This window comes from Dendrobates tinctorius, unplaced genomic scaffold (genome assembly GCF_039654945.1).
Source record: "Dendrobates tinctorius isolate UK_male_01 unplaced genomic scaffold, ASM3965494v1 ptg000037l, whole genome shotgun sequence".
Lineage (NCBI taxonomy): Eukaryota > Metazoa > Chordata > Amphibia > Anura > Dendrobatidae > Dendrobates > Dendrobates tinctorius.
This window is the reverse complement of record NW_027361705.1, coordinates 21,424,295-21,446,380: the sequence shown is the minus strand read 5'-3', so window position 1 is coordinate 21,446,380 and position 22,086 is coordinate 21,424,295. Positions and strand designations below refer to the sequence as shown.

At 44.1% G+C, this 22,086-nt stretch overlaps 1 protein-coding gene and 1 long non-coding RNA gene across 4 annotated transcripts in view; one reads left to right on the top strand and one right to left on the bottom strand.

The window, feature by feature from the left end:
* Nucleotides 1–2,689: 2,689 nt before the first annotated feature.
* The window catches only part of SYT12 (synaptotagmin 12), a 244,929-nt gene continuing 225,532 nt past the window's right edge, over nt 2,690–22,086 (bottom strand). For all 3 annotated transcript variants that reach the window (XM_073573892.1, XM_073573893.1, XM_073573894.1), the window contains 2 exons: nt 13,685–13,818; nt 2,690–3,607 (listed from right to left, as the gene is read on the bottom strand). In XM_073573892.1, the coding sequence (XP_073429993.1) occupies nt 3,434–3,607; nt 13,685–13,818 (308 nt within the window). In that variant the 3' untranslated portion in view covers nt 2,690–3,433. The remainder of the gene's footprint in view (nt 3,608–13,684; nt 13,819–22,086) is intronic.
* LOC141088037 (uncharacterized) lies at nt 3,604–10,935 on the top strand. The gene is made up of 2 exons (XR_012231825.1): nt 3,604–7,316; nt 10,341–10,935. It is a non-coding gene; the product is annotated as an uncharacterized lncRNA (long non-coding RNA).

Sequence of the window (22,086 nt, the reverse complement as noted above, 5' to 3'; positions counted from 1 at the left end):
GACTGCTATCAGTCAGGATTTGATCCAGAAGTTGACTGAGAGCATGCCAGGGAGAATTACTGAGGTCCTGAAGAAGAAGGGTCAACACTACAAATATTGACTTGCTGCATTAACTCATTCTAACTGTCAATATAACCTTTTGTTACTCATAATATTGTTGCAATTATATTTCTGTATGTGATAAAAACATCCGACAAACACGCATAAAAACCAGAGGGCAGCAGATCATGTGAAAATATAATATTTGTGTCATTCTCAAAACTTTTGGCCATGACTGTACATTCTGGGCTCAGGATTGCCCACTGGGCACTTGTGGCCTCTTTCCACAAAAGTGTATAGGACTGTTTAAGAACCCTACTGGGCACTACTAATGGTTTGAAGGGATTCTATCAGAACAAGATGACTGTTCGAACCAAGTATCACTACTCGGTGCATCGTGGTGGTGCCAATCATTTAAAAACACCTTCCCACCTGCTTGTTTTCCAACTGTCTTCACTCTTCTCTGATTCTATGAGGCCAGAGCTGTCAATCACAGAAGGGGACCGTGGAGATTGAGGGAAAACAAGCTGGCGGGAAGGTGCACTTAAATGTTTGAATGCACCTTGATGCACCGAGAACCTGTACCTGGTGTGAACAGTCATTCTGTTCTGACGGAGTCCCTATAAATACACCTTCCCATCAGCTTGCTTTCCATCTATCTCCACCCCCTCTTCCTTTGGCTTCATATGGTCAGAAAAAAAGGGGAGATAGATGGAAAACAAGCAGGTGGGAAGGTGTACTTAAATGTTTGGCCCCTCCATGACGTACCCAGCACCTGTACTTGGTTTCAGCAGTCATTCTATGCTGACAGAGTCCATTTAATGGGCAGGAAGGAGCTGACAGACTCCGTTTAAAGGCTCATTCAGGACATGGCCTGTCCGAGTACAAATTGGACAGTACACTGGTCAATGTAATTCAAAGGACTGTTCAGATGACAGTGTTTCCACACAGACCAAGCATCTGTGCGACAAAAAAATTGCAGCATGCACTATTCTCTTCCATATCTTAGTTGACACTTGATTAATCAAGTCTATGGGTGTGTAAAAAATAAAATGGCATCCCTCACGGATCATTTGTGTTGCATCTGATTTTTATGAATACATTGCAATTATTAATCTATGTAACTGTATTTGGCCACATCCATTTTAAAATGTTGGTGTATGAATATGTATTACGGATGTACGGACGTAAATGTGACGTATGCTGAGATAAGATAGGTTACGTCCGAGAGTGGACCCTCTGGATCGCGGCACTGGAGCTCCCAGGGGTGAGCGCGCCAGGTGGTGCCGACCCCTATACAGGGGCCGTTAGGGGCAGACCCTCAGAAGACAGATACCGCGACTGCTAGAACCAAGAGGGGCGGCTCGAAGGACTGAGTGGAGGGTGCCGGACTGAGAACTGGAGTATAGGACTGGGCACTGGAGTACAGGATGGAGACACGGAGTGCGGGACGGAGACACGAAGCACAGGACTGGGCAGCGGAGTGTAGGACTGGGCACTGGAGCACAGGACGAAGGCACGGAGTACAGGACGGAGCAGAGGCACGGAGTACAGGACGGAGCAGAGGCACGGAGTACAGGACTGGGCAGAGGCACGGAGTACAGGACTGGGCAGAGGCACGGAGTACAGGACTGGGCAGAGGCACGGAGTACAGGACTGGGCAGAGGAATGTAAGGAGTGAGAAGGGGAGAAACCCCTAAACACCCAGGCCAGGATACCACACTGAAGTCCACACGATAATCAGGTGTCTCCACCATGTTGGAGACGCCTGATATACCCTGCAGAAGTCAGCTGATTGGGCGCTCAGACCGCTGGGCGGCGCTGCAGGGTTAAAGGATCTGCAGAGCGTGCGCCCACGGCCTAAGGCGCCCGCAGGAAGCCGGCACACGCTGGACGGAGGAGAAGGAAGAGGAGGCGGGCACAGAGCGGCACGGCGAACGCAGGTAAGTAAAGGCGGCGGCGGGCCCCGCCATTGCTGGAACGGCGGCGGCTACCGCCGCCGACGTGACAGCAAGTTACGAACACACAGATGACAACATGGTTGACAACTGTCCAAGTTTCCTGGATGAAAATTGGACGATTGCATATGCTCGTCTGAATCCGACCGTACACTAAACACATTTTTTTATGCTTTTAGCTTAAAGCGAACCTGCCAGCAGGATTTTGCTAAGTAAACTAGAGCCATTGTCAGGTTGGCAGTGTTATACTGATTAAAATGATACCTGGCGTGAATCCATCTTGTGGTTCTTGTTTAATCAGTGCTATAGGTTTTTAGTTGAGATGCCCGTGCTCCGGGGTTGGACTGTAGGCAGAGTCTTATCTTTCTGCTCTAAGCCAGAGAGACCTGGACACACTCCGTCCCGAAGCACAAAGACTGTGTGTCTCTCTCTCTCTGTCTCTATGATGAGGAATATGTTTGTGCTTCGGGGCAGTTGGTGGGTCTCTTCTTGGTTTCACTGGCTTAGAGCAGGAAGGTAAGACTCTGCCTACAGTCCCGCCTCAGAGCACGGGCATGTCATTAACTGAAAACTACTAATACTGATTACACAAGAACCACAAGACGGGTTTCATAACCCCAGGTATCATTTTAATCAGTGTAACAACGTCAACATGACAATGCCTGTAGTTTACTTACCAAAATTCTGCTGACAGGTTCGCTTTAAGCTAACAAAATCTTGTGGGCATCCTCTTATTTTCTGTTGTGTTTCTATAACATCTTTATGGCAAATCAAAAGAAGTTTTATGGTGAACGTTTTCTTTAAATACATAATGTAACTAACCATGGCAAATGTGCAAGGTTAGTGCAATGCCTCCAGGCAAATTTGCCCATCACTGCAGGGCTTCATTCATCATTGCTTACAGGATTTGGGAGGGGAATATCTATAAGTGAATTCATCTGGACATGGATTTGAATGATGTATTTGTTCAGTTGCGTTGCGTATCCATCATAGTAACAGTGAACACATTATTCCGGCATTACATGTATTTATGGCTTTGTTCAAGGGTAGTTGCTATCCAATTGGCGGAAAGCTGACCCTTAGTTATAGTTACTGTAAATATTATACCCTCTGTCCATAAGATATAACTGTCAGTAATATCACTCGTGCGGCAAAGCATACCTCTATTTGGCAAATAACGCTTAAAAAGCAATAATAGCATTTTTTTTGCTATTCACAGTCTGTTACCAAGCCCTGGTAATAAAATCATAAAACAAATCATAACCGCAGCAGTTATCAATTAACTTACTTCTGGAAATGTTACAAAAGTCATAGAAATTTGGAGGTACCATGCAGAATATCTATGACAAGAGGTTCGGTATATTCATATGTTACCAAATGCCCCCTCCAGGGACCCCCAGTGTTTTGTTCTTTTGCACTTGGTGACCACCTGCTTCTTAATTTCTCCGTAATTGATGCCACATGGACACAGGTTTTCTTAGTGTAGCTAACATTTGGTTCCAGTGAGTCATTCCCATTCCGCTAACTGACGGACCAATGATTACATGTCCAATATTCTCCGCTTTCCCATCGTCACAGCACTCCGCCACTGTAATCCTCAAAGACAGGTCCTGAAATGACAAGAAAGTAACGGGTTTTACCTTGATTAACAATAGGGCTATATATGTACTCTTTTCCACTTGTTTTAATTGCCCTAATTCATCAATAATATTTTAAAAAATAATTAAAAATATCCTTGTGTATTCAGCATATATGTAGACACGTGTGTCTCGACTGCGAACAAACCCTGTATAGATTCATCCGGCTGACGTGTTAAAGGGGTTTCTAAAACTGTGATAATGGCAGCCTATGCTTTGCAAAAGCAGAACAATGCAGGAATAGGTGGGTCAGGAGTTGGTCTCCCACCCAATTGACTGAACAAGGGGGACATTCACCCCTAACTTCATTTTTACCAGAATAGCACAGCACATTTTGTAGTTTCTGTACCTGTAAAGGGGTTTTCCAGGAGTATTTAATTTGTTTTACTTTTGGCCTAAAAACATCCCACCTGTTCTACTCGTCTCTGGATCAGAGCAGTCACCAACAGCTCTTTCCGGTAACTCACCTGCTCCATGACAACAGAACAGCAGGTTCTCCTCCGCTCCGCTCTGTTGATGGGAGTGGACTGCCGACGTCTTGCTGATTAACAGCTGATTCCCCATCGCCTAACTGCATGGAGCCATCTGTCAATCAGCATGACATCGGCAGTCACTCCCCATCATCAGAGCAGAGGAGGAGCAACTATTCTCTCGATGTGACGTCAACAGAAGTCATTGAATCGCTGGCAGGAGCGGTGTTTACAACAGGGCTGTGGAGTCGGAGTCGTGGAGTCGGAGCTCATTTTGGTGGAGTCGGAGTCGGTATAAAATGGTCCGACTCCGACTCCTAAAATATATAATAAATTGGGTACAGTAGTTCAATGCAGAATGTGATGAATAATTTTCATAGGAATTTGGGAAAGTTATGAAATGTCCTATAAATGGCTGTTCTGTTCTGATCTAAGGCTACATTCACACACAGCGTTTTTGCTGCTTTTTTTGAGGATACGTTTTTCAGCTGCAAAAGCAGATCAGCTTTTTAAAAAACCGCATCACCTGAAAGGTTTTTGAGCTCATAGATAATGTTTTCAATAGCAAAAGCAGATTAGAAATCTGTTCTATCTATCCATTTATCCATATCTGTCTATCCATATCTTATCTGTACCAAAAAGAATGAAAGCTGGGTAGCACACAGACTAACACTCCTTTTTTTTTAGCACTAGTCAGGTACACCTCATAGCTGCCCAAAAGGACGCCCAGGACAGGCATTGCTCGTCTTCAGTAACACATCAACATCAATTGATAGTTGGAATAAATAGACTGCATTCACCACATCTTAAGGTGCAGGCTTTATTTTCAAGTGTAGAGGTGTGCAGTATAAGGTTCTGCAGCAGCTGAGGTGTGCAGTATGAGATTCTGCGGAACAGTATGAGGTTCTGCCCCCCCCCTAGTTTTGATCCTGGCTAAAACCGTTTCTTATAGATATGGCGAACCCTCAGGTAACCCTAAATGAAGGTCAATGGACACAGGTGGCTGAATTGAAGGAATTGCTTAATCACCTATTTACCGTGACTAAAAAATTAAGCTGAGGATTTAACTCCTGGCATTTTCATAAGGGAGTGGAAGAACTTGCTATTTTGCCTGTCCCAAAGAGGAGATTTAATCACAGATGGCATTTCTGCTTCAATGAAACGGAGAGAGACACAGCTATTGGAAAATAAAATTTTTCTGGCAGCTGTTTATGTGGACCCAAGTCATCGTATAATGCTTGATGATCAATAGCTTACTAAAGGAAAAGAATCTCTGACTGAGGTAGCAGTTAGGATGAGTGGCCTACAGGAGGACTGCCAGGCGCAAGAGGACCTGGTTCCTGACAGTGCCACTGCTGCCATATCGTCATCCTCATCAAATGAGGAGTTTGACTTTGACAAGTATTTGGATGACATGGAGCAGGCAAAGCGTTGCTGCAAGGAAAAAGACTTCACTCCGTCTCCTATAGCAAGTAGATTGACCATATTTCAGCAAAATGTTTCACTTGCTCTCTAAGAAATAGAAAAATTCAACCGTTCATCAAAACTGACTGTGCATGAGGCAATTCCTTTATACTTGGAAATTGTTAAAGATGTTGCCCACGTGGTTACGGCTTTGCCTCCAACCCAAGTTAGTGTAGAGAGGTTGTTCTCTAGCCTTAAAATTATTAGGTCAGATTTGAGGTCATCTATGAAGGAGGATCTGATGGAGGCAATTCTATTTCTTAGAACAAATTCATAGACTGCACAAATGTTATTTAGTATGTTTTTGTTGAAAACTGTTTTTTTTCCACTTACATAGTTTATTACATAGTGTTATATATATATATATATACTCTATATATATATGTAATCGATATTACATAGTGCATTACATATTTACAATTTATTACAGTTTTTTGTGTTCTAAAGTTGTATTCCAATAAATATATATGTTCTATCTAAATATCTTGATTATTGTATCATAAAAATGATTAAATGACTGATGTTCACATTGTAGTACAATAAATTTTTCACTTAAATATAAGCAATATATGTGGGAGTCGGAGTCGTGGAGTCGGAGTTGGAGTCGGAGTCGGTGTAAGGGAAATTGAGGAGTCGGAGTCGCAGGTTTGGCTTACCGACTCCACAGCCCTGGTTTACAACCATCTGTCTGTTAGTTCTTAGGCCCATAGTAAAAAGTAAATAGTCCTGTATAACCTCTTTAATGCAGCTCAGTCCCACTAACACCCCCTACAAAATGTAGAATGTAAAATCCAGCAAGGGCAGGGTCCTCTCCCCAATGTACCAGTCTACCATTAGCTTGCTTACTGTAAGTGATATCTGTAACCCTCCTCATATACAGCACCATGGAATCAGTGGTGCTATATAAATAATAATAAGTCCAATAATAATCATAAATGCAGAGTGGCCTTTACATGGTTAAATCATGGCACAAAGTTCTGTTTGGTAATTGTACAGAAGAGACTGAGAGTCTTAGGGAATTTCTGTTTTCCGCTCCAACCTCTCCATATCCTATTTAGCAGAACACAAGGTCATTTTTCAATACTCTATAAAAGACTTTCTTCCACTATTAACACTTTATCAGGAAAGAAAATCATTAGTCTGAGCTGAAATAAAACAAGTCAATCGAGCGGATTTTCACCAAAAATAATAAAAAAGTCACTAGTAAATAGAAATTCTCAAGATGTCTCCCTTCAAAGCAATTCAATCCATTGGTATATCCAATAGCAGAGATGAATGCTACTGCCACCATCGCAGGTCCACAGGCTGGGCTTCTATTCAGTCTGGTGAATGGTGATACTGCCCAGCTTTTCAATGGTGCCATTTTATATCATCCACAATAGGAGAAGAAGCATTGTTCTCCCTCCGCATTACATCTACAGAAGACTTTCTCACCTCCCGTTCTAAATCTACACTCATTAATATGGAGTTGGTCCCTTAGCAGATACATTAGCTTCCAATCTTCTTGAAAAGATTTTTACAAGATTTTGGAGAGGTTTGTGTGGATTTTTGCTAATTTATCTAGAAAAGCATTTGTGATGTCAGACACTGATGTTGGATTGGATGAGAGGGCCAGGCTCACACTGTTCTTGTTCATCCCAAAGGTGTTGGATGAGGTGGATCTCCGGGCTCTGTGAAGCCAGTCAAGTTCTTCCCCACCAAACTCCCCCCAATCATGTCTTTATGGCCCTTGTGCACAAAGTTCAAAGGTAAAATTGTCTAAAATATCTGCTATACTGAATTATTAAGATTTCTGTCATGATCCCAGTGCAGGTTTTTGAGCTGCACGTCAGGGGTTAATGTCTGGAGCTCAGTGCAGGTTTTGACCTGCACACCTGGGGTTAATGATTGTGGCCTCTCTTTGGTCTGGGAGAGCTTCTTAAACCCCTGGGAAGCTCCAATCCCTGTCAGTTATACTTTTGCCTTTGGCTGAGTATGGTGACCTCTGTGTGCCTGTTCGTTGTTATAGCTTGTTTATATGGTTCTGACCCGGTTCTGTTCCCCGTTGTGAGTTTGCCTGTTGATTCTGTACTGCGTTATTATCTCTGTGTATGACTCATTGCCTGTGATCTGACTACTCTCTGCTCGCCCCTCTTGTACCTTGCAGCTATCTCTGTGTATGACTCATTGGCTACGTCCTGACTATCCTCCCTGTCTTTGCCCCTTGGTAACTTTGTCTCGCAGTTACCCTGCTAGGAGTTCTCTTGCAGCTCCTAGCTCTCTGGAGTTTAGGCCATGCCCCCAGCAGTCACGTGCTTCAGGTCCTGCTGCTCTGAAGTACGCATCTACTCAGCTGCTGCCCGCTCCACAGGTATCTTTGAACACAGTTTGCTTTACTCAGGAAACGCGCACTGGCTCAGTGAGCAAGCTCAGTGCGGTGTTCCTGACAATTTCCCTTCACTGAAACTAAGAGACCTATGGGTACCGTCACACTTGGTGACGCACCAGCGATCCTGACAACGATGTGACCTGGTAGGGATCGCTGGTGCGTCGCTGAGGTCGCTGGTGATATGTCAAACAGTCAGATCTCAACAGCGACGCAGCAACAATACGGAACGATACAAGGGTCGTTGGGACCCTGTCTCTCAGACCTGTAGTATTGAAGTCGTTCGTTGTTGTCCCCGTCAAACACAGCGATGCATGCTGGCCAGCGGGACACTAGCGATTAAAAAATGGCCCAGGACATTCGAGCACGATCAGTGACATCGCAGCAGGGGCCCGATCGACACTATGTGTCACACGTAGCGAGATCGCAGGCGAGATCGCTGTTGCGTCACAAATCGGTGACGCAACAGCGATCTCGCTAGCGTTCTCGCTATGTGAGACAGGGACTTAAATCAACCCCTCCAAAACAAACAGCAGCCCTCCTCCATCAATCTTTACAGCTGGCACCATGTAGACAGGCAGGCAACGTTCTCCTAGCATTTAACAAACACAGACTCATCAATCAAATGCCATGTCCATCACTCGACAAACCATTTCCACTGCTCCAGAGTTTTAGTGGTGGTGGTGTCATGTCCGCCATGTCTGTCATGTCTGACATGTCAGTTTTGTCTCAAGAACTCCTGGAGCGATGTGCATGCGCATATCTTGTCTGCTATCCTGCTTGTTCCCTAGAGCAGTGTGCACACTCACCTCATGTCTGCTGAGCTGCAAGATGCCTGCGTTTCTGCTTTGCCTTCTGTGATCTTCTCGTCATGTCTGAAACTCTGATAATGTGACCTTTCCTAGGATCCTGCACTGTCTGGTTCTGCAATCATCTCGTCATGTCTGAAACTTTGATCATGTGACCTTTCCTAGGATCCTGCACTGTCTGGTTCTGCAGTCATGTCTAGAATCCCTGATCATGTGTCCTTCCTAGGATCCTGCACTGTCTGGTTCGGTGATCATCTCGTCATGTCTGAAATCCTGATCATGTGACTGCGCTCTGTGATCCTGGAACATCTGAACTAAGAAGTTCTCCCCTGGTCCTGACCCGGAAGAGGAGGTGCTGTGCCCTATATCAGACCTCCCCTTCCTATGCTCAGGGCCTGAGTATTGTGTTGTGCCCCTGCATGGCTGCTTGGTCTGTGGGGCGCTCCCCTGATTCTGTGCCCTTGCACCTAGCTCTGTAGTGCGTCTCTGCACACGCTCCGTGCTCGTATTCCATCTCTTGTCTCGTGCCTTGTCTAGTGTTTGTCCTTCGTGCCATGTTTTGTCTTTGCCTTGCTTTGCCTTGTAGTCCTTGTTTGCTCTGATTCTGTTCCGTGTTTCTTTCATGTTTCCTGCCTTGCTTTGCTTTGTGGCTTCAGGTATCCCTCTCTGTACCCTGTCCCTGACGTGTCTCCCTACACGTGCAGGCCTCGTCTCTGTTCCCTGTCCCTGACGTGTCTCCTTACACATGCAGGCCCCCGTCTCTGTACCCTGTCCCTGATGTGTCTCTCTACACGTGCAGGCCTCCGTCTCTGTACCCTGTCTCTGGCGTGTCTCCTACACGTGCAGGCTCCGCTCTGTACCCTGTCTAGTCCCAAGATTCTCCCTTGGCCCGGGTCTGGGCTTCTGCCTACGCTCCGTGGCTAGACTCTGTCCCTGTCCCTGGCGTGTCTCTGCACGTGCAAGCCTCCGCTTTGGACCTCTCCCTGGCGTGTCTCTACACGTGCAGGGCTCCGCTCTGAACCTCTCCCTGGCGTGTCTCTACATGTGCAGGCCTTGCTCTGTACACTGTCTAGTCCCAAGGCCCTGCCTTGGCCCGACTCTGGGCTTCGGCCTACGCTCCGCTGCTAGACTGTCCCTGGCATGCTCTCTGCATGCGCAGGTCTCTGCCTCGTTCTTTGTCTTGTCCCTGATGTTTTGTGCGCTCTTGCACTTTTCATACTAGACTTTGCCGTGCGGTATCGCACGCGTCTCTGTCCTGTACCTTTGCCTAGCCCTGCCTTGTGGCTCCGTGCCTCCGTGCACATGCCTGGTCGCCTGTGCCTGCCTGGTGTGCCTCAGCCATGCCGCCTCTAGCTGTGCTCGCCTGTGTGCCTCAGCCATGCCCCCGTCCAGTGCTAAAGTGGTTCCCGGCTGTGTGGCCCCGCAGCGGTGTCGCCTCTAGTCGTGCCCGCCTGCAACTGCCATCGTCGGTACCACCTCCCAGTGCCCCCGCCGTGGTCTCCATGCTCTCTTGCACGCACGCTGGTTCTCGCACTGTGCCTTTTCGTGCTACTCTTGCACAAACCCTTTTGCCTCTTTTGCTCTGCTCTTAACCCTAGTTTGCCTGCCGGATTCCGTAACCTGCCGACCGCTGCCAGAGGTCTGGACCTAGATGACTGCGGCCTGATGTCCGGAGCTGATGTCCATAGCCAGATACCTGGACCCTGTTGGTCGATGCCAGTACCACGGTTTCCGATGCCATTGTACCTGTCCCTGGCATGCCCTCACACGCGCAGGCCACCGTCCTCGTGTCTCTCCCTGGCATGCCCTCGCACGCGCAGGCCACCGTCCTTGTGTCTCTCCCTGGCATGCCCCTTGGCATGCGCAGGCCTCGTCCTGTGAACCCAAACCTGGCGTGTCCGTTGACACGCATCATGTCGTTAACCCTGTCTTGTTTCCTTGCTTGGAACCCTGGCTGACTCTCGGATGTCCGGATCCTGATGATTGCCTACAGAGCTTCAGAATCTGATGTTCCGGTTGATCTTCGCTTGCTGTCCGGAGTCTGATGTCATCGTGCCTCCGCCTACCATCTGCACGTACCATGCTTGGACCTTGGCGTGCCCTTGCACGCACCTTGTTATATTCCTCTTCTGGTTATGTTTGTACCTGATGTTATCCCTGAAGCCTTCCTTAAATGAAGTTTCTTTGAACTAACGTCTCGTCTCGCCTTGTCTTGTTTCCCTGAGCCGGCCGTCTGGTCCAGCTGCCGTGGTGGCTCACCCCCTTGGTCTTGCCACTGACACTCCCTGTATAGGGGGTGGTTCTCACTAGGTTAGCTCGCCCTAGGTGGATGGGTGCCACAGCCCAGAGGGTCCACTCATTCAAAGAAGAAACGACTCAGCGTAAGCTGACGCTCGTCACAGGTAGTTTTATACCAGTCTATTTGATGCTTGGCACTGTGCTTGGTAATGTAAAGCTGCATGCAGATATTTGGCCATGGAATTCTATGCCATGAAACTTCTAAAGCACCATTTTTGTGGAACTCCGTAGTTCTTTAATCAGCAGAGTGTTTGTGATTTTTATGAACAATGCTTCTCAGCACACAACACCCCCTCTCTGTACCTTTACGTAGCCAACGATTTGATGGATGAGTTGTTGCGGTTCCCCAAATCTTCCCCTTATCAATAATACCATTCACAGGTGATAGTGGAATGTTTAGGAGAAAAGGATATTTCCTGCACTGACATTTTACACCGGTAGCTCCTATTATAGGACCATGCTGATATCCTCAAGCGCTTTAGAATACCCCATTCTTTCACAAATGTCAGTAAAGGCAGAATACATAGTGAGGGGCTGGATGTTCTACAATTATGGCAAAGGAAAAAACCTAGATAGAAGCAAAACGAACATACACCCTGCTGTAGGTAAGTAAAAAGTAATAGTGCATGTAAATAACTCAGGGTACTTAGTGTGAACATGCTCCTACACATTGCATGTATACCAACTTATACTTCAGTTAATTTCTTTCAGTTTTGCTTTAAGTTTTTGGATTCTGTGCACACAATGATGTGGCGTCCCTTTTTTTTCTAGCAGGACACTACATTATATAGCTTCCTATTGCAAGGTGTCCACAGTTGGGACCAGGTCCTACTCTGCCCGTATTCACATTGGGGTCATTTTTGACACATGGTAAGGTTTAAATAGTAGAGGTTAGGACCATCCCGATTGTGGTACACCTCAAGGCTGGTGGGATGGCTTTGCCTTTTACGCTTTTTTTTTTTAACAAAAATAATGTTTACTAAGTACCCCATGTTATATATACTCACTATTGCTTTTTTGAGTGTTGCATGAGTGTTGTGCACCTCACCACCAGACAATTGCGCGATCTCCAAAATAGTGGCATAAAAGCTTTGATAAATCTGCCTCTTTACCTTGACTTTTTCTTGGTGGGCAGGTAATTTTTCCTTTATTTCTGATGCCATCAAGTGTTTTTTCTACATTCCAGGCATGTTACTCTCCACAAGGAGAAACTTTACCCCTTAGACTCCAGTCAGAGGCCTCTTATAAAGTCAAATCAGATCGCGTGCTTTGCACTGAGGAGGGGCAACACTCCGAAACACGTGTCTGGAAATTGAGATTCTGGTTTGGCTTTTATCCCAAGTCATATGGAAGGGTCGTTAAAGGGTGAATATTAGCTTTTAGGATTGTTACTTTCAATTGGTGGCACTAGAGTGTTCTCTTCTGAAGTGTGAATTTGCATATTTTATTTCCCAGAGGAGCATTTTATGGCTTATAAGCCTCATCACATTGGCATGCCAGCCATGTCACTCTCCATAAGGAGAAACGTTACCCCTTAGATTCTATGTACATTGAAATGCTTCATCTGACAGCGCAGAAGACTACAAATTCAAGGAGGAAGCAGCGCTTCCAGCGATGTCACCCACAGAACAAGGGCATCGGTGAGTCAATATAGAGATGTGGAGTATGGGGAATGGCAGGAGGAGAGAAATCAGTAGGAGCGTAGGCTTCAGATGGTGTCAGCATGTTCGGTTATAGACTTCACACTGTCTAGAGGTGACCATCAATGACCAAATTAACTGAAGGAATAATCTGGGGGCAGGACATTACCAAACATTAGAGACCAACAATGCGTTGTTTGGGGTGAATGTAAGAAAAATAAAGGTACAAAAAGAAAAATCAGTGGACTGATTCCTTAATCGTTTTTTTCAGATTTGGCAATTATAGCTTTATATTAGTTTTTAATTTTTTGGGGAAGAGAGTTTTTATTTATTTCTTTTATTAGAAAGTCATTGTAAAAAATGAGACAAAAGTGATGGTTGCAAGTTTTCCCAACATCTTGGTTCATTGTCTGGCATGGTATTAACTAGGCTCACAGGTAGCCAAATATTGACATGGTGCTCCGGCCTAATACTGATTAATAGAGATGGGAGAATCAATTGGTAGCAGGCTCTGGTCCATCGACCAGGTGAGTAATCTGTGACCACTGGACACGAGACCTGAGAATCTCCTTACCTCTTGGCATTCTCAACTCTTCTTTTTATTAGCTGGATTGACGTGAAATCATCACTGGAGCGTGAGACACACAACGTCACGCCAGCCCAGCTAATCAAAGGAAAAGCTGAGAATTCCCGAGTAAAGACATTTACAGGTCTGCCGTCCAGTGGTCACAGATTACGGGCCTGACCAATGCACAGGGAATGCTCCACAAATCAATTCTCCTATCTCTACTGATAATATTTGCATTATTAAACTTGGGAAGAATTTTTTCAAAATTCCAATTCAGAAAGTAGAGCTGTCAATATTTGGAAGCCAAACTATAATATGGGTACTGAATCTTAGTCTGATATTGCAGGCCACATCTGCCACTACTGTACACATCCCTCCCAGATGACTATTCACAGATCAGACATGAATCCAGTTAGGCCCGTTTGCCATGACTCACCTGCAGGACTATGGCTGGTACAGAAAAGATCATGGCTTCATTAAACACCGGATTCCTATCATCTCTTTTCACGGCCGTCTTTTTCTTGCTGATCTTTCTTCCATCTTGCAGTAGGTAGACTTTTACAAATGGGTCTGTGAAATCAATGAAACAGGATCAGGGTGATCAATCAGCTTTACTATTGTGGCAGTAGTAATGTTTAGTTAAATATCTGAAGTGACGAGAAGCGGATACAACCGTGACGTGAATCTATATCTGCCAATGGGTAAAACATTTTCTGAAGACGGATGTAGAGATTTATTCTGTAGAAAGCTAACATCATTCCACCATTTCTGGTTCATCTTAATACCAAAAGAATGGAGGGAGATGTGGGTCGCCCTCCCAGGGCTGTGGGGCAGTCGGTACCGGGCCGGTCTCTCAGAGGGGAATGTCACAGCAGTGGTGACCCGGTCCGTGGCCCTGGGCGCCCATGTAAAAGGGGGATAGTGGTAAAATAAAGTTTATGAGTGATTCGTGACGCCACCTGTGGTATTCGGCAATGAAGATGTTAAGCCGACGCTGCAGAGAGATCCTCTGGGACAGATGGTGTGGTGCAGCAATGATGGTGTAGCCCTCCATAGGCAGGGCTGTAGTCCCAGGGCAGTGTAGATCGGTGTTGGGGAAGAGGGTGCAGTGTCTGGCACAGAGATGTTGCAGTGCTGGAGAAGTTGCAGAAAGAAGGCAAGGACACAGCGGAATGTAGGTTCTTTACCTTTCCTTTGTAAGTGCAGTCCAGGGTCCAGATTACAGATGGCACAGGAGCTGATTAGCCTGGAAGCAACTCAGGAATCTCTCTATGCACATAGGTTGTGTAGTCTCCTTCCTAGTGCTTACTTGAGGTACATCCAGTACTGTGTTACACTGAAGTTCCTCCTTCTTTTTCTCTCTCAGATCTACCTCGTATGGCAGACAGCTGTAGCCTTCTATCTCTTCTCTTGGCTCACCTGTTGCTGTTGTGCCTCCGAGTCTTAGATGGGAATAGAGCATTTACAGCTTCCTATTTCTCTGGTTTCTGTTGCAGGACCTTCAGTATCCATACAACCTTGGAGACCAGGCTCCAGATCATGCGCTATCACTAGGAGTGAGCTCTCTATTCTCAGCTCAACCTCCAGCTTCTCTCTCCACGTCTACACACGTTGCCCTCCTCACACTAACTCCTAATTTCCCCTTCCTGGCCCTCAGAGAGCACTCCTCCCCCAATTCTGGTTCAGAGCTCCTTCTGCTGGCCCAGAGTGGGAACTGTGTTGCATGTTATGGTTAACTGCTAGAGAGACCCTTCATTGCTTCCAAGCCTGACATCACCCTCCCTGGAGGAAGGCAATGCCACTGTGGCGACCATACTCCTGGGGGCGCCACAGATGCCTTACACCCCAATTCATCATCATCATCATCATTTTATAAATAATCTCTTTTTATAATGTGTTATTAGTGGTTATTTTTGCATCAAATTCTTCAAAATGGAGCATGTGGTTTTAAAATTTTGTGCAAAATTTAAAAAAAAACTCTTGAATTTTGCACCTTTTTAGAGTAAAAAGTTGCTGCAGTGTCACAAAATTGAAACAAAAAGTCCTGGGATTTGTTTTATGTCAGCGACCCTTCATTTTCATAGCTACCATATAATTTTACTTTTTTTCTGCAATGATCTCTGCAGGAAAAATAGCCAGATGAGGTTTCTCCCAGTAATAATAGTCAGACTTGCCCCAAAGTTATTTTGAAGCAGTTATCGTGAATGCTGCTTTTTTTTATATACTTTTAGAATAAATAAGAATAAATAAATAAGAATTGGGAATTGAGAAGAGGAGTGTAGAAGATTGAGTGGACTAACATCATTTGTGATTTTTTTTTGCACAATACAAACTGTTTTTTTTTTGCTTTCTTGTCCTTTTTAACCTTTTTTGCGTCTTTTAAGAACAACAGTTGATAAGCTAAATTTCCACGAGACTTTCTGTAGTTCATAGAAAAATCACTCCACGGCGGTCTGGAGTACATTTGGGCAAAAAGCGTACTACCTTTTAAAAAGTTAAATCAGTTTAAAACATCTGGAAACAAAAGAACAATTTATAGTTTGCGGGGTTTTTTAAGTCATTTTTTTGTCTCAAAGTATTACATTTTTTTTCTATCAGTTTCTTAAAATGGAGCATAGATTTTGCACATCATTAAAGATGAAACCAGGGGAAGAGTCTTGAGGAGATCATTTGCATATTCCCAGTGCCTTCTGGGATAAGTGAAGAGTCTCCGCGAGCTCAACGATCACTGGGTTTTGGCCGTTGCAGCTGAAAAGAGGAAATCGGAAAACCAGGGGAAGAGTCTTGAGGAGATCATTTGCATATTCCCAGTGCCTTCTGGGATAAGTGAAGAGTCTCCGCGAGCTCAACGATCACTGGGTTTTGGCCGTTGCAGCTGAAAAGAGGAAATCGGAAAACCAGGGGAAGAGTCTTGAGGAGATCATTTGCATATTCCCAGTGCCTTCTGGGATAAGTGAAGAGTCTCCGCGAGCTCAACGATCACTGGGTTTTGGCCGTTGCAGCTGAAAAGAGGAAATCGGAAAACCAGGGGAAGAGTCTTGAGGAGATCATTTGCATATTCCCAGTGCCTTCTGGGATAAGTGAAGAGTCTCCGCAAGCTCAACGATCACTGGGTTTTGGCCGTTTTTGAAATCGGAAAAACCGCGCGCCGAATTTTGGCTCGTCTTTCATCGTTTTTAAGAAATCTCAAGATGGAAGAGGCCAGGAGCCATTTGGTGAGCTGCATTTCTTGCTACATGTTCACAGATTTACCAGTGGAAAAGCCAAACTTCACATGCCACAAATGCAAGCTTGTGTCCCTGTTGGAGGAAAAGTTGCAAAATCTCGAAGAGAGGTTAGCTACGTTGAAGATCATTAAGGAAGGTGAAGAGTTCTTGGACAGAGCAGAATTATCTCTTCATGTTACAGAAAGAGAAGAAATTCAAAGTGCACCTGAAGAAACAGAGGAATGGAGACATGTGACCCAGAGAAGCAGGAGGATCAGGAGGCAGTCAGCACCCATACTGCTCAGAAACCAGTACCAGGCTCTCACGCAGGAAAGCGATGAAGAAATACATCAGGATAAGACTTTGCCAACAAACAGCAACCTTGTACGTCTTCAGAGTCCTCCTGGATGGAGAAAGAAAAATGTTGTGAAGAAGAAACGGAGAGTGGTGGTCATGGGGGATTCCCTGTTGAGAGGAACAGAGGCCGCTATCTGCAGACCGGATATAACTTCAAGAGAAATGTGCTGTCTTCCAGGTGCAAAAATTAAAGATGTGTCTGACAGGATATCAGGACTCTTCAGACCTACAGATGACTACCCATTCCTGCTACTACATGTGGGGACAAATGACACCGCAAGAAACGACCTGGAAACCATCTGCAGAGACTTTGAAGACTTAGGCAAGAAAGTGAAAGAACTGGGAGCGCAGGTAGTCTTCTCTTCCATCCTCCCAGTGGATGGCCATGGAACAAGGAGGTGGAATAAGATTCTGCAGGTGAACAACTGGCTACGTCGATGGTGCCGTCAGCAACGATTTGGATTTCTGGATCACGGAGTGAACTACTTATACGATGGACTACTTGCTAGAGATGGGGTGCACCTTACGAAGACTGGAAAACATGTATTTGGAAGTTGCCTTGCTACACTTGTAAGGAGAGCTTTAAACTAGAACAACATGGGAAGGGAAGCAAAAGACCAGAAAAAGCCATACACCTGACAAATGCTATTGAGAACTCTGCTATTAGAAGTGGAAAGGAAGAACAAAGACAAAAGAATCTAATTAATAAAAATATTGGAGAAAGAGAAACCAATCACAAACTAAAGTGTTTCTATACTAATGCACAAAGCATGGGCAACAAACAAGGAGAACTGGAACTACTAACACAGGAAAAGAAATATGATGTCATTGGAATCACTGAAACTTGGTGGGACAATACACATGATTGGAATACAAGACTAGAAGGATACAACTTATTTGCAAGAAACAGACTTGATAAACGAGGAGGGGGTGTCGCATTGTATGTTAGAAACGCGTATATCTGCACAGAGATTGAAGCTTCAGAGACTGGGAGTTCTGTGGAAACTGTTTGGGTAAGAATACAAGGACAGAACAATGGAAAGGACACCATTGTAGGCATTTACTACAGGCCGCCTGTGCAAGCTGAAGATATGGATGAACTCTTTATGCATCAAATGGCCAAGTTCTCCAAAAAATATGACATAGTTGTCATGGGAGATTTCAACTATCCAGACATTTGTTGGGAATCTCTCTCAGGCAAAACAAACAGGTCAAGGAAATTCTTATCCTCTCTTGCTGACAACTTTATCTTCCAAAAGGTAGGGAAGAAAACAAGGGGAACTGCTACCTTGGATCTAATCCTTATAAACAGGGAGGAAATGGTTGAGGAGGTAAAAGTGGCTGGGACCCTAGGAGGTAGCGACCATGCTATTTTAGAATTTTGGATAACTAGAGGCGGAAGACCTGTGAAGACTCAGACGTCAAGGTTAGATTTCAGAAAGGCAGATTTTAAGGGATTCAGAAAGAGAATTGGAGGGATCCAATGGATGGATATCCTTAAAGACAAAAATGTCCAGGAAGGATGGGAAATCTTGAAAAATGAAATTCTCAAAGCACAGTTGTTAACAATTCCGAAAAGAGGGAAGAATAGGAAGCATTTAAGGAAACCAGGATGGATGAACACAGAACTTAAGCACATGCTAAAAAGGAAGAAAAAAATGTTTATAAAATGGAAAGAGGGAGGCATATCTAAAGAAGAATATAATGCTGTCTGCAGAACCTGCAGGGCACAAATCAGATTAGCTAAAGCTGAAAATGAATTGAGGCTTGCAAGAGATGTCAAAAGCAATAATAAAGGATTTTGGGGATATGTCAAAAGTAAAAGAAAAGTCAAAGATGCTATAGGATTTTTACAGGATGAAAATGATGAAATGGTAAGACAGGATGTTGAGAAGGCTGAACTTTTAAATTCCTATTTTGCATCTGTTTTCTCTCAGAAAGGAAATGTAACATCAACTGTTATTCTCTGTCCTATTAAGGGAATAGAAGAATCCAGGATATCTATAAACAGAAAGATAGTGAGGAAACACTTAGCTAACCTAAATGAATTCAAGTCTCCAGGTCCAGATGAATTACACCCCAGAGTACTGAAGGAGATAGCAGAAGAAATTTTTGAACCCCTCTCCATAATCTTTGAAAATTCTTGGAGAACAGGAGAAGTGCCAGAAGACTGGAGAAGAGCAAATGTTGTTCCTATCTTCAAAAAGGGGAAGAAGGTGGACCCAGGCAACTATAGGCCGGTGAGTCTGACTTCTATACCAGGAAAGATCTTTGAACAAATTATTAAACAACATGTATGTCAATACCTGGATAAGAATGAAGTGATTAAACAGAGTCAGCATGGGTTTGTAACTAATAAGTCATGTCAGACTAACTTAATTTCCTTCTATGACGGTATCACTGATTGGGTGGATCAAGGAAATGCTGTAGATATAGTATATCTTGACTTCAGCAAAGCATTTGACAAAGTCTCTCATACAATCCTTATTGAAAAAATGACTAAGTATGGAATGGACAAGGCAACTGTTAGGTGGATTCATAACTGGCTTAGTGATCGGACACAAAGAGTGGTCGTAAATGGCTGCACATCCAGTTGGAAGAATGTCTCAAGTGGGGTACCACAGGGCTCTGTCCTGGGCCCTGTATTGTTCAACATCTTTATCAACGATTTAGATGAAGGAATTGAGGGTAAACTGATTAAATTTGCTGATGACACAAAGCTAGGAGGGATAGCTAATACTAGAGAAGAGAGAGAGAGGATTCAAAAAGATTTAAATAAACTGGAGAAGTGGGCAGCAACTAACAGAATGGTTTTTAACAGGGAGAAATGCAAAGTACTACATCTGGGCAATAAAAATGAAAAAAGCATATATAGAATGGGAGGAATAGGGCTAAGTGACAGCACATGTGAAAAAGACTTGGGTATACTAATAGATCACAGACTGAATATGAGTCAACAGTGTGATGCAGCAGAAAAAAAGGCAAATGCAATTCTAGGATGTATTAACAGAAGCATACAGTCTAGATCACGTGAAGTCATTATTTCCCTCTACTCCTCTTTGGTCAGACCTCATCTGGAATATTGTGTCCAGTTTTGGGCACCACATTTTAAAAAAGACATCAACAAACTGGAGCAAGTTCAGAAAAGAGCGACCAGAATGGTGACCGGTCTGCAAACCCTGTCTTATGAGGAAAGGTTGCAGGATTTGGGAATGTTTAGTTTGCAAAAGAGAAGACTGAGAGGAGACTTAATAGCTGTCTACAAATATCTAAAGGGCTGTCACATTGTAGAAGGATCAACTTTATTCTCATTTGCACAAGGAAAGACTAGAAGCAATGGGATGAAACTGAATGGGAGGAGACACAGATTAGATATTAGAAAAAACTTTTTGACAGTTAGAGTGATCAATGAGTGGAACAGGCTGCCACGAGAAGTGGTGAGTTCTCCTTCAATGGAAGTCTTCAAACAGAGGCTGGACAAACATCTGACTGGGATGATTTAGCGAATCCTGCTTTGAGCAGGGGGTTGGACCAGATGGCCCAGGAGGTCCCTTCCAACTCTACGATTCTATGATTCTATGATTCTATGCTTTTTATTTTTGTCTTTAAACTTTTTCGCATCTGTTTAAAAAATTGCGTGGTCTGTTAAAACGTTGCAAAATTTGCACAAAAATTGCAATCATATATAAAATCACTCCAGGGGATGACTGGAGTACATTTGAGCAGAAATTTTGCAACCTTTTAAAAATTTGCAATTGATGACTCAAATGAAACAGCAGGAAACCCCAAAGTGTGCCAATGATTAATAAAAACAAAAAAACAAAACAGGCGAACACTTATAAAATAGACTTTAATAAAAATGAAAAATGCAATAATATGGCATCCAATGACTTTAAAAAAGCAAAAATCTTTTGATGAATTTGTCACAAATTAATAGGCCACTGCCCAAGGGTGCTGTGAATTCGGCTGAGTGGAGCTGAAAGCCATGGCCTGAAGTAAAGAGGCCAAGAGGATGTGTGTGACGGGGGAAAGAAGAGATGCGGAAGGCCGGACAGTGAGCTGGGGTGATGGCGGAACAGGTGAGTGAAGAGGTATTATTTTTTTTTAATATATTTTACGGACGGACCCCAGAGAATAATAAGGAACATTCAATTAACTCTACTGCAAATCAAATATTCCTGCAAAATATGTGGGTTTGACAAATTTGAATCTTGCCCAATTCGATCATCTCTAACTTGGAGGATCACTGGGGGCGCATTGAGGATACATACTAGGATAATCATCTTCATAACGGATGGCAAAATGATTTGACCCTTTGGTTACATGCAGACGACCATTTTCTCTCCATCCGAGAAAATCAGTCCGATTATGCCAATCACAGTCTGTTTAGACTTCGATCAGAGTTGGATCCAATTTTCTCGAAGGTGGAGAGAAAAAAAAAACATTTCTCAACCTTCTCCATACTGTCAGTCCATAAAAATCGGACCGCACTCGGATGTCATCTTACTACAGCTCAATTTTTTCTTGTGAACCCATAGACATAAAATGGGTGAGTGCCATACGGTTCTCAGAGGCTGTGATTTTTTTCCTCAGAGCACTTGGTCCAAGGAAAAGAATTGGACATGTGCATAGCTCCATAGAATTAACATAGGGATGAGCGTTATCCGACAAAACCCCCGATCACACTCGTTTAATTAATACAGTGATCTGCATGAGCCCTTAGGGTGATGAGCCATCCACGAAAGGGGTGTAAGTTGTATCTATCACCCCCACAGTGGAGTCCAGTAAGTCATGCTTGAGTTTATCCAGATTTGATGACACTTTAGGTTTATTTTTTCTCTGAGTGCTGAAAATTTTCTATATCAAATATTTCTGTTGCTATTCACCCCATCAAGGCACGTGTTGGTATTGGGCCTATAGCGGCCATCTCTGGTTTGGATGCTCCTTGAATTGAGACAGTGTTGTATTCCTGGCCCTTAGGTCTGATGCAGGACTTCCCCTTACACCAGATGACTCTGTAATTTAACCCTACAGATTAGAACTATAGTCACTCTGTCAGCGGTCTCCATTTAGTAATTTTCATTTTTTTCTGTTCCTCCTAATATACGTCAGGACACCCCTATTGTCAATGTACAAGCAGCCAATCTTGCGGTAATCTGAGGGTTCACTCATCAAACACTTGATTTGTATAGGGCGTAAAAGTAATGAAAATACAAATTGTTCAAAGGACCAAGAAAACAAAAAGAACATTAGACAACATAAAAAAATTCCATTA